At 43.7% G+C, this 16,641-nt stretch overlaps 1 protein-coding gene across 1 annotated transcript in view; it reads right to left on the bottom strand.

Annotated features, from left to right (window-relative positions):
- Nucleotides 1-6,145, bottom strand: part of VAV3 (vav guanine nucleotide exchange factor 3) — a 165,555-nt gene extending 159,410 nt beyond the window's left edge. The window contains exon 1 of the mRNA XM_074152877.1: nt 5,923-6,145. Coding sequence (XP_074008978.1) covers nt 5,923-6,126 — 204 coding nt within the window. The 5' untranslated portion in view covers nt 6,127-6,145. The remainder of the gene's footprint in view (nt 1-5,922) is intronic.
- Between the last annotated feature and the right edge of the window lie 10,496 nt (nt 6,146-16,641).

Below are 16,641 nucleotides of genomic sequence, written 5' to 3'. Positions count from 1 at the left end.
ATATACATTTTGAATGTACATAATTCAAAAAGATGAGGGGTTTTTGATCTCTTTTTACACACTTACAAAAATTGAACCAGTTCCCAAACTCTTGTTCAAGCCTGAAAAATTTTGCAGTTTCAGAAAAACTGTATTAATCTAAATGTATCTTTGTCATACTTTCTTAACTCAATAATGTAGCACCTAACCTGACAAGCAAACACAGAATAAGAGTTATTTTGCACACCAGTTCTCTCAAAGATCTCTCTGCCCAAGGAAAATTGATAACTGATATCCCTCGACTCCTGGGAAGGGCCATAAGCATTACTCTGAATCCCTTTTATTTTCTCATTTAGCTCATCTGGTCCCTCCTAAGATCCCAGACCTAAATCACAAACATCCTCATGCACAGAGGTCAGCACCTCCACTCACATCCCACTTTTTCTCTTTTAGATAACATAGAGTCAAGAGACAATTCCCATGTCCTCCTTTGCGGAGCCTCATGGCACACAAAGTTTGATACCCTGACATTCAGCATGCTCTCCTACGATAAAGTTTGGAAGGAAAAAAAAAAAAATAAATAAATTAAGTGTCACGGCTGCAGGGAGGCACGGATGGGGCAAAGCAAGGGGGAGCATACCCACCTGTGAGAAACTTACAGAGGTGGGACGCACACTCTCTGAGTTAGCGGCAGGAGACCACGGTTATCATTTGTTGGGGATGGGAAAGGTCCAAACCAAGGGTAGGATCAGAGGAAACAGAGAGATCTGTCTCAGCACATCCACATCCTGAGGCTACCCGATACCACTGTAACCAAGAAAAATAAACTCCTGCCCAAAAGCTCAGTTGCCACACCAAAATATAATGCGGATGACAAAGATAATGAACTTCCTTTGGACTACATGGTCACACCAAAAAAAGTAACTCCCTAAAATCAGAAAACATTTGAACTTTTAATACAAAGTGAGGGATATTTTGTTTATTTTTATTAGAATAATAGGAAATAGTTATTTTTAATATTTAATCTATGTCAACATCCCCTTTAGTAAACTCCCATGCTGGTATTGCATTAAGTGCAGTTTTCCTGTTTAGCAATCTCTCACAAGTTAACTAAATGCCTTGCAAAACCATTTCAAAACTAGTTTGCAAAGTATTAGGGATAAAAGATGAGTATTAAACAGATGTCATCTTCTGCAAATCCACTGTAATCCGTTGGTTTAGGTTTTATATTTCTGGTGATAAATTATTTAAGTTCTTGTATGATTACGATTAAACACTAGGATTAGTACTCTCTGTTATGGATCACTTCTATTTTTATTACTTGAGGAAAGTGAATTGCTACAGTGAACGGCGCCCGTGGAAGATGCAGATGCTGAGGTGCAGAGCACCATCCTCCATCTCACTGGCACCGATGCTACACTTCAGGGGAAACCCTGCACCGTGCGGGCACGCCAGCCACATCTCCGCAATTCATTTAGCACACTCCCTCTTCCAGCTCCGCTCCCAGCAGCTGCAAGGATTAGCACTTCTTCAAATGGTGCCTGCAATAAGACGACTTTCACAACACCAATCTCAAGTCTGAATGAGGCGGTCTCCCTCCCTGAGAGTTAAAGGCCAAAAGACATTATTTGATCCATCTTCCAAATTTCCTTTCCTGATGGCACGTGCATTGGTTGAAAATAACAACTTATATTGCTAGCTCGTGGGAGTTCAAACAGCGAAGTGGTTTTGAGCCTTGACAGAGGAATGCTTAAAAAAGCCAACACTCTCCTGTTCTGTTCGGCCACTGTGAAAAAAACCCAGACACGACTGTCCATGAACCCGAGAGTTTCCAATCTCATACAAAGCCCATATGTGATTTTTCACAGTGGACCCAGCACTGAGGCACGGCAGCTTCTCAGACACGAGCTAGGCAGTGCTCAGCTTGCAACCCGGAGGCGGAAGATTCACTGGCAAAACACCACCACTGCTCGTCGTTTATATACGCGAGGTTTATACTTTCACATCCGAGACTGACTTTCTGGAAAGCGTAGCTGACTGAATCAGCTTCTGTTCTTCAAAGGACAACTTCCACTAACCAAATACAAACATTTTCATAAACATACAGAAATGCAGATGAAAACAGCCAACATTCAAATAGCTTCTAAACCCAATACTTTGCAATCTAAAACCACCGAGACATTTCTCTTACACGGGCATTGTTGTCTCCAATAAGGTAGGGGAGCTGAATCCACGGATTTCCAATGTATAAAACAGCCCACCCACGAGAACAGCTGTGACACAAGGTGCGTGGCTGGTGGGACAAAGGCATGCGATTCCCCCTGCTAGCCAGGCCATAAAAGAGAACATACCCGCTGCCATTTGGTCAAGCATGTGTTTGTGTTGCAATGCTAAGCGTCGCCAGTCTCCGTTTCTATTCCTGCCCCGCGAGCGGGCAGCAGTCGGGTGCTTACAGAGCAAAGCAACGGTGCTCCTGTTTGACTGAACGAGGCTCCACCAAAAAGCGGCATCTGAAGCAACAGCATCAGTCACAATCTCTCTACACTTTTGATGTAGCTTTTAAGGGGTTACCAAGGTCTACTAAGAAAAGCTGATGAGCATCACTGACATCTGATCTGCCACATTTGTTTCAAAAAAATAAATATGTAACGAAATGAAAGAGACTTGACTCTCAAGTCAGAGGCCTGACATCTACTCCCAGGTCTGCCTGAGGCACCATCTCTCACTTTACTGTTCTTTGGCACTGCTGCATTTACAACCAGCCCCCAAGACATGAAAACTTGGTTTGTAGAGAAAGGCCTGACAAATGTCAACAGCAGTAAGAGACAAGGCTAAAATCACGCAGTCTGCCTCCCATAAGGCCCATTCGTGAAGCCTTCATCCATCCTTCTCATTCTCTGTTTGTATTGTTCAAAACTGTGCAGTAACAATACCCTGAGCCATTCTAAGATTTTCCGGCAGAAAACAACATCAGATCAGGGAGTACAGGAGCTGCAGCTCGATTCTACAAGATGACAGATACAGGCCACATGAGGTACAAACGGTTCATCTGAACGGTACAGACACAGCAGCACATTGAGGCGGACTGCACAGTCAGCAGCCGAGACAATTTCCATCCCAATGCAGGCAGCAGCCAAGACGATTTTCATCCTAATGCCAACTCTGCTCTGGCACCTTATGCCTCCGATGTCTATAAACCACTACCCCACAAGGAACAGGAGAGTTAGCTAGTGTTTCTACAAGACCCTGAGATCCTATGATGCAGCGAATGTATCAGTTTACTGACAAGTATTTTTCTGACAAAACTCACACTGTAAGGCTCAACTCCACAGAGTAGATCTCACCAAATTAATAAACTTCAAGCCTCTGAGACTTCACCATAAGACACTGCGAAGTGCTCTTTACAGTCTTAGCAACAAACTATAAGAAACTTATACCTAAGAAATATAAGAAACAACCTACTAAATTTTAAATTACAATTTCTGAAATTTTCACCGAGTGACCCTTTCCAGCAGAAAGTATCTCTTTCAAGAGGCTTTTCATTAAACCCCACAGAACCTCACTAACAGGGCCAAATCTTGGTCTCACAAAAAGCAAAGGTAACATTCCCAGTAAATATAATGCTGCGTAGAGTTATCCAGTATAGGTTTTGATCCAGCAACAGTTCCTCCTATTTCAACGGTGAAATCAGTGTAGGGCAGAAATGCACCACTGGAGCGCAGGTTCCTCGGGCATACAGCAGACATATAGGTAAGGGGGCAATTGTCCTATCTGTGACACAATACCAGTAGCTACATTATACGTATATAAAGCTCAAGCTCAAAATATGCATTATAAATAATCCAAGATCTACAATTATAATCCATAGTTCAAACACACTTAGAGAAATAAATATTAATCTTGATTCCCGAATCTGCTCTAAGAAAGAAGACAGCAGAGCATTTTGATACTTATTTTTAGTAGACAGAAGGAGACCACCTTGGTTTTAATTCATCAAAAATAAAAATAATAATATTGGTCCTGACAAGCAGCATTATTCTCTAATTGAAGTTGATTCAATGTGTTAGCTATCCAGAAAATACTGTGTAATGTCATGAGGACACCCTTCCAGTCCATTAAAAAAACGAGAATCTGTTTTCATACTTTCTATCCATTATAAGAAGGGCAAGAAACCATTTCCAACAGTTCATATGCAAAGTATTTCTAGTTCTGCAAGCTAAACTGAAAAAGGGTCAGTTTGGAAGCAACCAATTTAACTATAATAAAAACACAAACTAGGGCTCCGGTACAGTTTAGCAAGTCCTGAAACTCTCACAGAGTTTGAACAGTGCAGAGAGAGAACTTCTCTGGATTTCTTCCAGAGGAGCACACTCTCTGTGTGTCTCCGTTGCTCAGATAAAGTATTGCCTCTGCACACGCGATTCAAGCAGGCACTTGAGCCCTGAAGTAGGTGGGAATAGCCTTTATACTATTCCCAGCTACTACAAAGGTCTGGGAATTTTTATTCTGACTAGCTGAAATATACCCGGTACTTTTTTCCCTTTTTGCACTGTGGGCTTACAGAAAAAGCCCCCTTGGTAGTAAACATAGCTGCTAAAACAAACAAACAAAAAAAAAAACCACCCAAGGAATTAACAATAAAGAAAATAACTGGCATAAACATGGACAAAGAACGTTCCTCTCAAAAGTGTAATTAACTACTGCTTTTTGCCAATGTCTTAAACGTGGATGGCTATTATTGCTATAAATCTAAAGCACTGAAATGTTACAGGGTACCTATTTCTCAATGTTTTAAAACACATGAAAGGCTCAGAAGTTTAGTTTCCTTTCAGACAACATCTGCTCAGCTGCCATAGTCTCTGCGGAGGCATAGGTGTACACGCAGCAGTGACAGGAAGTCATGTATATATACAGCCTCTTCTCATTGAATTATTAATATAATCTTATCTCGATATCTGAAACCAGCTTTATGAGGCGCAGTAACAAAACATCAGTCCCAACTAAAAAATGCACTTAAAAGGAAATTAATTTGGAATTACATTACATTATTATTTAACCAAAATACCAATTAAAAAAGCTAAACATAAAAGGGTCTGAAGGGAAAAAAAGATACTAAAACCAGCAATCAGCTGGTTCTATACAGGCAGCCAGCTATCAAGAAGACGATGTCTCACTACTAATCACTCTTTAACGTTCAGCTTCATCGGGGGCATAGACGCGAAGGCCAGCTGACAAGTGTCACCACTGCCTCTCTCGCCCACTTCCCTGCAGGCCCCCCGGTCCCCCCAGCCCCTGCCGGTCCGGGCAGGCTCTGCTCCACTGGTCCCAACGCCACCGTCCCCGCTCCTTCCCTCCGTCTTCGCTTCCCCACCTCCCTGTCCCTTCGCCCTCCCTCCCCCCCTCACCTGTCTAAGTAAATCCAGAAAAACTAGAAGCAAGAGGTCCATTTGTGCTGTAAACTGTCCGTATTAAACATTAACGTAGACAGAAACGTTAAACCGCTGACTCTGGGAACTTCTCCTCAGCGCAGCCACCCCTATGTGACCGTGTGACCCCTGGGGCTCCCGGAGGAATGGGGGCTCGGGCAGGCTCCCACCCAAACCGCCTCCCCCGGCGGGCAACGAGCCCTCACGGAGGTTTTGGGAGCCGCCAGCCCGCAGCTTCGGTCGCGCCCTCTCCCGCCGCCCGGGACGCGCCGAGCGGCCGCACGGCGGAGAACAGGAGCCCGGCGGGGGCTGCCCCGGCTGGAGCCGACGCTCACCGCCCGGCGGGAACGGGGCCACCGGCTCCGGGCTGGGGACAGGCAGCAGCCGCGGCCGCATCCAACTCCCCGCGTCCCGCCGTTCCCGCTCCGCGCCCGCCGGAACCCGCGGAAGACCCCCCGCGCGGCGCGGTGCGTGGTCAGAGAGGGGCGCGGGTGGGGCGGCGGCCCCGCGGTCTCACCTGGGACATCTGCGGGCGCAGGTTGATCTCCTTGAGGTTGATGGAGTGGCTGCGCAGGTTGTTGAGGAGCTGGCAGAGCAGGACGCCGTCGCGCAGCGTCTGCGCCAGGTCGAAGACCTGGGCCGTGTCCCAGGTCACCCGGTGGTTGGGCGGCAGCACCTTGCAGCTGATCAGCCACTGCCCGCACTGCTTCCAGGGCTCCATCCCTGCCACCGCGCCGCGACGCTGCGGCCGCGGCGGCCCCCGCTGCGCCCTCCCGCCGCCGCCGGCCCCGCCCGCTCCGCCCCCGGCTCCGCGCCCGCTCCGCCCCGCGAGGCGGCACCCGCCCGCCCCCCGCCGCCGCCCCCCCGGCCTCCGTCCGCGGTGGGTACCTGTCCCCCGGCAGCCGGGGGCGGCCTCGCCTGAGGGGCGAGCGCGGGGTGCGGCCCCCCGGCCCTCCGCGGGCAGCTCCGGAACCTGAAGTCGCTCCTCGCGTTTGCTCTCGCAGCGCACCCCGAGCGGCATAAAGAGAGCACCCGTGGGGTACCAGGGGCGGCTGCAGCAGGCGTATGTGAAACGGCACAGCGTCGTGTTCCGGTTTGATTTCAGTCTTTTATCCATTCGCTAAGAAAACAGCTACGTGCTTAGAAGGGGTCACAGGAGCGAGCTGGCAGGCACTGTGGGAGATGCTGCCACAGCTATGTCTAGAAATGACAGAGAACATCTCATGGCATAGCATCGTTTTCCCCAAAAGTATTTTCCACTGACTGACTTGAACTTTATTTGCACTTTAGATAATGTTGAAAAAGAATTAACGTAATCGCTTCCAGCATGCATTCAGGCAACTTCAAATAAAATATACAAGCAATTTTAAGTTACTGAAGGCGACAAACTCCAAAAATAGACAATACAAACACCAGAGTTCACCATATCATCTGCATCTCAAAAGCTATTATTTCCTTTGGATTTCTGAAGCAGTGCTGGAAGCTTACTTAAAAGAATACAAAAACTGTTTTTCTCCTCTATTAAAGTGTTCATTAAAAAAAAAACCAACAACAACAAAAAACCAAAACAGGAAACACTTTTAAAGTAATCTTAATGGGTAATTTCTGGGGGAAGAAAAACTGCACAGTCCAGGGTGAGAAAGCCTTCTAACATTCTCACAGCAGGCAACTAACATGACTGTTCAAGATGGCCTGCTACTATCCCTGGTTTTCACATCTCCTCTGTTAAAAGCCTGACACTTACTGCTTTCTGAGCTCAGAATAATCCCACAAATGCTTTTAATAATTTCTGAAAGAATTAATGCAGAAGTTCTGAGAATTTATTTTAAAAGCATGCAAGTGATTTGCATGTTTCAGTAAGCATAAACGCTGCTTCACGTTTTTATTTTTTTAAACAGGTGATATGTCTGCTATTCCAGGCATTTTCCTGAGCAGACAGTGGTATTAACTTTGGATCCCGAGTGCAGGGCTGCAGAACATGCCACAGGACACCTCACTGCTTCGCATTGCAGTCAGCCAAAAAGAAAAACGTGGCCTTCCGAAAATGAGAAGGATCGAGCTCCACCATCCGTAACACCTGTGCCATCACCCAGCAGATGATGGGATGAGATAGGTGTGACTTACTACCTAATTAGAGGCACAAATGTTGCTCAAGGACATCTGGGAACAGCATCTCCAAAAGATGCATGAAGTCACAAGCAGCCAGCTTGCTCTTCAGACCTCTGCTTGTCTTAGCCGGGCTCGCAAGTTGAAGAGGCTTCCAGCTTTGACCGAGCACAGAGAAAGCTCACAAAGCCCTCTGTGCGGGCCCGGCCTGTCCGAGCAGAGACACGTTTTAACAGAATAGAAACTCCAACTAGCAGTAAGTGGTTTTGCGTGAATAAAAATCCTAATTTCAAAGGATTAGTGGCAGTGCAGCTGAACTCAAACTCTTCAAAATAACTCTTAGATGGGAGAGCATGCCTTTGGGTTGAGCTGCCTCAGCAAAGCTTCCTTCCCTGCCCTCAGCAGGTCCTTCCTGCTCCCTGCCTACCTGCAGCCGCAGCCCACACGACTCCCATTTCTCAGGGGAGATGGGAGTTCTCTATTTAACCACCTTAGCCCAAACACTTGGCCACCGGTAACAGGTGCCTCTGACTAATCAGGGCAACAGCTCAATTGTTATATGCCTGAGCAGCTGGAGGAGATGGAAGTTCACAACATAAACTTGCTATCAAAGTACCAGACTGCCTACAACCAGGCGGAATTGGAGAGAATTTAATTCCTAACTTAAACAAAAAGGGACTGAAATTAACAGCCTGCACTGTGATCATTTGGATATCATCATCCATCAACATGAACATCAGAGCAGTTTGATCAAGAATATAATAAAACACTGTCTCATAGTAACATATTTTTTATCTGTGACAAGTTAAACACGAAGTGATAAGTGAGTAAGAATTCGGTCGTGCCCACAAGCTATCCACTGTCAGACTGACAACAACCGTAACACTGAAGCAAATGCAGAAGGCAGGGGGAAAAAAAAAAAAAAAACAAACAACAGATAAAAGAAACAGAAAAACAACTGCACTACGTTATCTACATCCCCACTTCGGCTGCCTTCAGCCAGGATCAGCGAGTGGTACAGCACCCTGAAAGAAACATAAACTGTTGGGATGCCTTTGCAGAAATAAAGGAAAACAAGCACTGTTCTGATTCGTAAACAGCAACACAAGCACTTCAGGCTACTTGCTCAAATGGATCTAATCTTTTTACATGGTTTAATAGGAGCAATCCAACACTCCTTAATCCAAACTTTACATCCAAAGAATATGTATGCTTTAAAAGTGGTGGTTGGAATTCTAAATATCTTCAAAACCTACACTGCAGTTTTAAATTATTTATAAGTCATAGGCTGTTATACTGCAATATGAGCTAAATTTCATGCAAAATACGTGGGTTTGTTCCTCTACTGTATCTCATGTGATCAACTGTGACATCCCTCCAAATGGAGAAGAATCCATATATCCACAAAAATTCCAGAAAACTAACTCTCTACCAAGAGCTACATGGTTGAGAGGAAGGAAGGGGCAAATGGATCCAGAGCCAAAACTGGTGGTCAGCACAGCCTTGCGAGAGCAGCAGGCTGACTGCTGCCGAGGTTCAGGAATATCTGCACATTCACTTTCCTCCTCTCTCGCAGTACTCTTCACAACCTTCTTCAGCTTCCTACGTTGTCCACAGTCATTTATTGGAAGGGGTTCCATTTTTCTCTTAGTCCTAAATTTGTTTGTGTTCAAGAGCTACTTTTACATTGACTTATTTTTTGCTGTTAATAGAATCAAAAAAACCAAAACCCTACAGTTCAAATATCAAGTACTTTAAATGAACCATCTGCTAGAATTCCAACCTACTGGAATTTTGAGCTCTTTCCATCCAATTCTTTTCCTCATACTCCTGAAATTGCTTAAAAATCTGTCTGGTTGGAAGATTTAACCTAAATTCAGTCCATCTCCAGTTTCACTAGCACAGGCTGGTATTCATGAACTCAACAGTTAGATCTCAGTTTAGATTACCCAAAAGGTTCCATGTATATCACATACTTTTTTTCTTAACGCATCAATAAGCTGTTCACTGAAGCAGTTTTATTTTCAGATTTTTATAGAGAAACCACTAACATTTCGGACATACATTCCCACTTTCAAAATGCTGCAAAGCAGCAACATAAATACAAAAAAAGAAACCTCTATTAAAAGAACAGCAAGTCCAAAGGAAAATTGTACACTGAAAGGCACCCAAAAATAGCTTTTGTGTGGTTTTTTTCTCCTTCCAGGAGACAACTGTCTCCTTACTGGAGACATCATCATAAATTTGTTTTCTTTACTCTTACTCTGTGCTGCATCCTATGAAGGTGGCAACTTTGCAGCTCTTTTCTTGTTTCTTTATTTCAAAAAAAGAAACTCAGTTTGTTTTATAAAGGCATATTTACAAGCTTTCTGAAATAATTATTTCCCACCATCAGCATACTTGCTGTGTTTAAATTATTTACTTAGGTTGGGGGAAAATAAATAAATAAATAAATAAATAACCCACCACAAATATATATACATTGCCTGTTTTTCAATTACTGTTACAGATACCATAGTGCCCCTGAGCCCCTTTGTACAAGGTGCTGAACAAGGATAACACAATGGTGGATCTCTTCCCAAAGAGCATCGCCCTGCACTTCCTTTTCCTACTTTTTTCCTTCCTCACCGACGGGTTCATCAGTTCTGGTGCTTAAAGTTTTCCGGCCTTCTGACAATTGTGCTTGAGCACATATATTAATGCTACTAGGAGAAAGCAGTGCAAGCCTAAGTGAAGAACTGCCCTCGTTCATGGGTACTAAAGACCCGTGTGTTGGCTGAGCCAGCCCTGAACTCACGCTCAGCGTGTCTCAATTAGACCCACTTAATTATATCAGTAAGAAAATTCAGCTACACACAGTCTGCAGGCGAGCAGCAACATGCCATCTTGTGTCTCGGCTATTTGTATCTTCCTCCCGGTTGGAAATGCATTGGGCTACTGTGGCTCCTGGCCAGAAGCCTCCCTCGAGCCGCTCTCTTTTCGGCTGGATGGGAATAATAGGGAGGTGGCCAGAGTCCAGCATTTCTTAAGTAGCCTGCTTATCTTGCAGTAAAAGTAAATGAGGGGAAGATCACCGACCAGAATTCTTCAGTAGTTTCTGTCTGCCGCTGAAAATGAGTATCAACGTGGATCGAGCTCGCCCCAGATGCATCTGGGTGTATCCCATAGCTATAGGCTCCAGTTTCAGAACTACTTCAGGAACTTTGTGGCAGAAAGTGAAAAAGAAGTGCTATTTTTAATTGATTGCTTATTAATTATTTGTTAGTGTTATTGTGCAAAGTCTTATACTACAAATCAGGTAGACTTTTAAAAAAAGAAACATTCTAAAATAACAATCCTATCTGAATTTCAGTAAGGCGATATATTTTACTTTAAAAAAACTATTTCAAGTTTGCACAGAAGACGTCATAGACAAGTGACCTGAAATCTAAATGAAGCACTGAAAACAAAAGAAAAATGATAAAAAGCAAAATAATAAGCTGGGAGGACGTATGGAACTGAGTGGAAAAGGAATCTGCATTGAATTTACTTTTCAAGAGACCTGAATGATGCAGAGAACATGATATATAAATGTATAGATAATTATAAATTGAGAGCAATTCTAAATGCTAACACACCAAAAGAACACCAAGATACTGGTTTTAGTGGAAAATTGCCTGAATGAATAAAATACATTTGAACGTTTGAGAAGCCTATTCAGTGATGCTGCAAGGGAAGATCCATCTAGACCAGTCAATGTCAAAATAAGTCATTAAAGCAGTCAAACAGGCTTCCTAGCCCTAACAGCTGCCTACCAAATAATTATCCTAAGACTTGAAGGCGTTGGCTTACCTCCCCTGCCAGAAATCTCCTTTTCAACAGAAAATTGTCCCGTTTTACTGGGGCCAGAATCCTATGCTGAATTTCTAAAATAGGATATTTGCTTTACAGAAGCCCAAGTTTTCAGCTTTCTAAAAACCATTCATACAAAAGCAGTAAGCTGATGATGCGCCACCTGTTTGTGCTGAACAAAAAGGGAAGGAAGACTCTGCCAGCCGGCCTCTCGCCTCCTGCCAGCGGGCAGCCATGGCATTTATGATAAGGAAAACATTTAAGGTCAGAAAAAAGAAAGGAAGTTGTCATGTCCTACTTTACATATTTTAACTAAAATATCAAAAAGGCTGGTTTCCTAAGAATCCAAGTGACTTGAAACAGTAAGTAAAATCATAACCTTCCTCCTGACTTCGTAGGTCTTGTTCAATTTTCTTTGCTTTTTTTCACACCTCTAAGCAATATACCTGTTTCTTATCCCCTTCCCACAGTCAATCTCCATTTCTTGTCTTCCATTGGTTGTTCTCAAGCCAAATGATTTTTTTTAATGCAAAACCAGATCAGATGACAGGGTTACAGGGTAGTAAAAACTCCCCTCTTGACTCAAGACAGAAGGAAAGGAGACAATGACAAAAATTGGATTTGTGGTCCTAGCTGACAAGAAAGTGATATTTTTATGAAGAGTCAAGGCATTCAAGCGCATATAAGTGATATATGAATGGGAAAAGCTAGAAATTGGCACAAGTAAGCCCTAGAGCAAAGAAAAGCTGTTTTTATGTTTTCCTAGTCTATTTGGGACCCAGAACAGAGAATCCAGAAAGATTTTCCTGCATTGTTGGAAGAAGGGATCAATCACTGGAAGGGTGACACTTGCAGGAAACACTGTGCTGGATGAGGTCTCAATATACAGAAATCCAGGGAAAAAACCTTCACATTAAAATAAAAAAATCTTCACTCTACCTAAAGTTTGGAAAAACTGAAAAGCTCCATGCATGAAATATCTACTCAAACTGTGAAAGACTATCTGGAGTAATGTTTATAACTCTGTTACTAATAGAATATTTATTTCAAAATTAATAGTGTTAGGCAATTCATATCCTACAGGCAAAATTTACTATCAGTCTCTAGTCTCGTGCTGGGGTAACTGTTATAATAAATAAGGCAGTCACATAGAATCTCTGAGACGCTGTTCCAGTTTTCCACTTAGAATGTTAGATCTGTATTTACATACTAATCTAAGTCTGGTAAATAAAAGATTCCTTTTATGCTTACAAGTCAAAAATATTAATGATTTTTAAGAACAAAACATTCAAATTTATTTTCAGAGAACTCAGCAGGCAAAATATTTCTAAACACCTCAGCAGGCAGTGCAGCTTCATCTCTAATGTTACCCATGCTTGTCTCTCCTCAAGAATAAAGAATATAAATATTTCAGAACATTCTGCTACCTACTTTTTTTTTTCAGCCTTTCATAAGTGAGTGTACTTGGGGATTGCCGGTCTAATGAGGCCGGGCCAAGGCTAGACTGCAGATCAGCGGAGGCTGGAGAGTTAGGTGGCTCTTTATTCATATTTCCATAGTCCGTTGGGATCGAAACACCTGCGTGCCGTACTACAGCGCTGCCCTTAGCCTCTGTAGAGGATCACTTTATAAAACAGCCTGAAAATGCAAATACCCTAGGCACAATTTTAATGGCAATAAATTCTTATATGATATCAAAAAGCTTTGTATCCAAATTAGCTAAACTGATGCAAAGAATGTTTTTTTTTTAAGGAGTAAAAACACACCAGTAAGTAACAACAGAAAGACACAAGTATGACCAGCACAAATTGCTCCCCAGCAAAGCCAGTCTGTCAGCACCAACTGCAGCAGAACCTGACGCTGTAATCTCAAACAAGATATTTTCACCCGCTCCAAGGAAAAGTCGTTCCTACTAATTCCTTTCTCAAATAGCTGCAGTTATATTGCCTCCTTCATTGGATTGACAAGCAGGACGTACAGACGAACACAGGCTGGATTACAGGGTTTGATTTGTTGGCTTTTACTTCCCTTTTCCCAGGGAGGTACCGAAGGGCAGCCAGAGCGTGGGCAGGGGCCAGGCAAAGGCCTGGCAGCAGAGAAGCTTTGCTGGGATCCAGGACCTGGAGCAGGAGCCAAGTCTGAACAGGCAGGAGTACTAAGCACCAGGCTGACCACCGAGAAGCCCCCCAAGGCATACAGCACACTTCCCAAGGTGATGCAAAGCAAACCATCAACCATCCCCAGAAGCCAGTCTTTAGTCTCCTGGGAGACTAATGGTGGCCAGGTGGCCCAGCCAGAGCTTAACTGCTCAGGAAGCCCTAACAGCCAGTTATGCTAAACCACACCTTCTCAAACAGGATTCATGCGGGCTTGCAGATGTCCCTGTTGAGAGTCTGAGTGAATACAGATTAGGTTAAACTTGTCTGAAGGCTGTTCTTGGAGTGTTTTGGGCTGCATAAGACGTTAAAATAATGTAAACAAAAGCAAAGCATGTATATATATATAGGGAGACTTCACTGATCTCACACAAAGTTATTAGTTGCATTAATCAAGGTGATTGGCAAGTCTTCTGCAAATTTTTCTGCCCTGCTAGTTTGCCAGCATCATCTTCATATGGAAGTAAAGGGGTTTGGGTTTTTTCTTCAAATACTTTTTATGTTATAAATGGAAGCATTTGCACTGATCCAGTACTATTCAGAACGATGGGTACTACACTGGTAATCCGTGCCTTTAACTTTACCAGCTGGGACATTCCCTGCAGCAGGAGACAGCAGAAACAAGGACAGCAATCACTCAGGAGCTGGTGTCTGCAGGTGCTGCATATGCAAAGAGTCTGCCATGAATCTGAAAAGACAAAACCAAGTTCCAACCACCTGGGTGGTGAAATGTGCTGTGTTTTAGCACAGCTGATAAGGTGCTATTCAGCTGCAGCTAAGCTGGCTAAACCCTGCCCTAGTGGCAATTTCTGATTGAGATCCAATCCGGAGCTCAGAAACCCAGCCAGTTGTGCAAGGGTGAGAAAGAGAACCTACAAATTCATTAATCTGAGAGGAAGGGATACAAATAAATGGACATGTACAATGATATGCTTGCAATGTCATTCTCCTCTGCAATTAAAAATTAAATTAATACCTTCAACAGTATGACCAGTCTACCACCATTTTCTCCAAAATCAGAGTGTGGAAATTGTTGAGCTGTATAGATCTAAGTGATCAACCTCCCTTTCTGGATAGGAACAGCACTACTAATGTTTGGCATGGCCTTTTGCCCCTTCTTTAAAACATCTCCTTTGCCACTCCTGGATGGAAGCTCTGTGGCAGGGCCCGCAGCCAGCTGGACCCACAGCCCCACAGGGGCATTGGCTCCTGGCCACCCACTTTCTGCCAGCACCAGGTCACCACTGCACACTGCAGGGTTGTGGTTGGAGGGATGAAAGATTAGCCAACTGCAGAGCCATACTCACCTTCTGGATGTCACATTTCTCAACAGCGAACAATCAAAAAATGCATGACTGGAGAGGCAGGCAGCGCTCTGCTGCAAGAGTCACCATGCAAGAGGCCCAAATTTCTGTTCCATTTACAATTAAGTAGACTTTAAAATATTTCTTGGCTGTCCTGGTTTCAGCTGGGTTAGTTTTCTTTCTCGTAGCTTTTGTGTTTTGGGTTTGGCAGGAGAATGATGCTGATAATGCATATTGCTTTAGCTGTTGCCAGGTGATGTTTTACATGGGTCAAGGATGTAAAGGACTTTCCAGGTCAAGGACTTTTCAGCTTTCCACAGAAGCTGAGAGGGAGCATAGACAGGACAAGCTGGCCAACGGCATATTCCATATCATAGATGTCATGCTCAGTATATAAAGGGGGGCTGGCCAGGGGACAAGGATCCACAGTCACTGCTGGGGACAGGTTGAGCAACCAATCACTGAGTGGTGAAGGCGACTTGTGTTGTATTACTTTATTTTGTGTATTCTTTTACTATTATTGTTATTTTCCTTTTCCATTATTGGTCTATTAGACTGTCTTTGTCTCAACCCACAAGTGTTTTTTTTCCCCTTTCCCTCCTTTTTCTCCCCCTTCTCCCTGCCCTACTGGGGCGGGGGCATGGTGGTGGTGGTGATAAGCAAGCGGCTGCACGGTCCTAGTTGCTGGCTGGGGTTAAACCATGACATTGGCATACAAGAGGTGTCTGTTTAAATTTGTGTTGGAATTTCAGTGCCCATGAAAGCAAGTGTCTGAATTTTCTTCCCATTTTCAGGATAAGCTGCTCATGGAGTTTAGCATAAATCTCAGTTCCCCCTCAACAACTTCACCCAGCACTTGTGATTTTTTTTGGGTTTGGTTTGGGGTTTTTTGCCTAGGAAGGGGGTGGGAAGCCTTGGGGGGGAACATCCTGAAAAACTCATTTAAGTGACACCTTCTAAGGCAGGCAGTTAGGTGGCTGGCTGCTCAGCCATGTAATTGTGTTACGTTCAGGGCCCATTGCTAACGAGCCCTCTGTGTGCTTTAAGGGCACTTCTAGACACTTAGATAAATTCATCCCCGGTGAAAAGCGCTAATTTCAATAGAGTTATACTAGGCATGAATTTGAGTCACTATGTCCTTTTAAAATGAGCCTACTGGGATTAGTTAAGGAATGCAGTTAAGCTCAGATATAACAGTTAGCAAGATCAAGGCCACTGCTGGATCACAATTACAACTGAGAAAAACAAATGTACTAACCAACTGCCAATCAAACATATGAAAATGAATAGCAATTATAAGTATTAGCTATTTGTAACAGCATGCTTATACTTGGACCTTAGACACCTTAAACAATCTGGAAGCTCAGCATAATGATTACTCTAAAAGGGGGAAAAAAACCATATTGATAAAAGCTGTTTTGAGACAGTAAGGTTTTAAGCAGATGGTAAAAAGTGTCAGTCTAAGGCAAAATGTAGATTTCCCTACTGTTGAATAATTAATGAAACACTCCTTCCCCATTATAGCCATTGTAACAGTGTGACTGGTTGAATAGTCTCTATTTAATAAGGCCTCAGTCACCTCTTACAATCAGATTTTTTTTCCAGGGCTGATTTCTGTTGTGCTCTCTCCTGATCCCCTTCCACAGTACAAATTCCGTTGTGCCTAATCAAGCAGAGCTTCCAGTGAAAGCAATCAAGGCAGTTTGATTTAGCAGCGCAGCCTTTATTAGAGAAATCCAGACCCCACTGAAGTCACTTGGAGCCCTGACATTGCCTTCAGCCATGCAGATGTGCCATATCCTGAGCTCTTCCTTTTAATTGGATTGTATCCTTCTGCTG

The sequence above is a fragment of the Numenius arquata genome, chromosome 8 (genome assembly GCF_964106895.1).
Source record: "Numenius arquata chromosome 8, bNumArq3.hap1.1, whole genome shotgun sequence".
In the NCBI taxonomy this organism is placed as follows: Eukaryota; Metazoa; Chordata; class Aves; order Charadriiformes; family Scolopacidae; genus Numenius; species Numenius arquata.
This window is presented reverse-complemented; position numbering and strand designations above follow the sequence as displayed.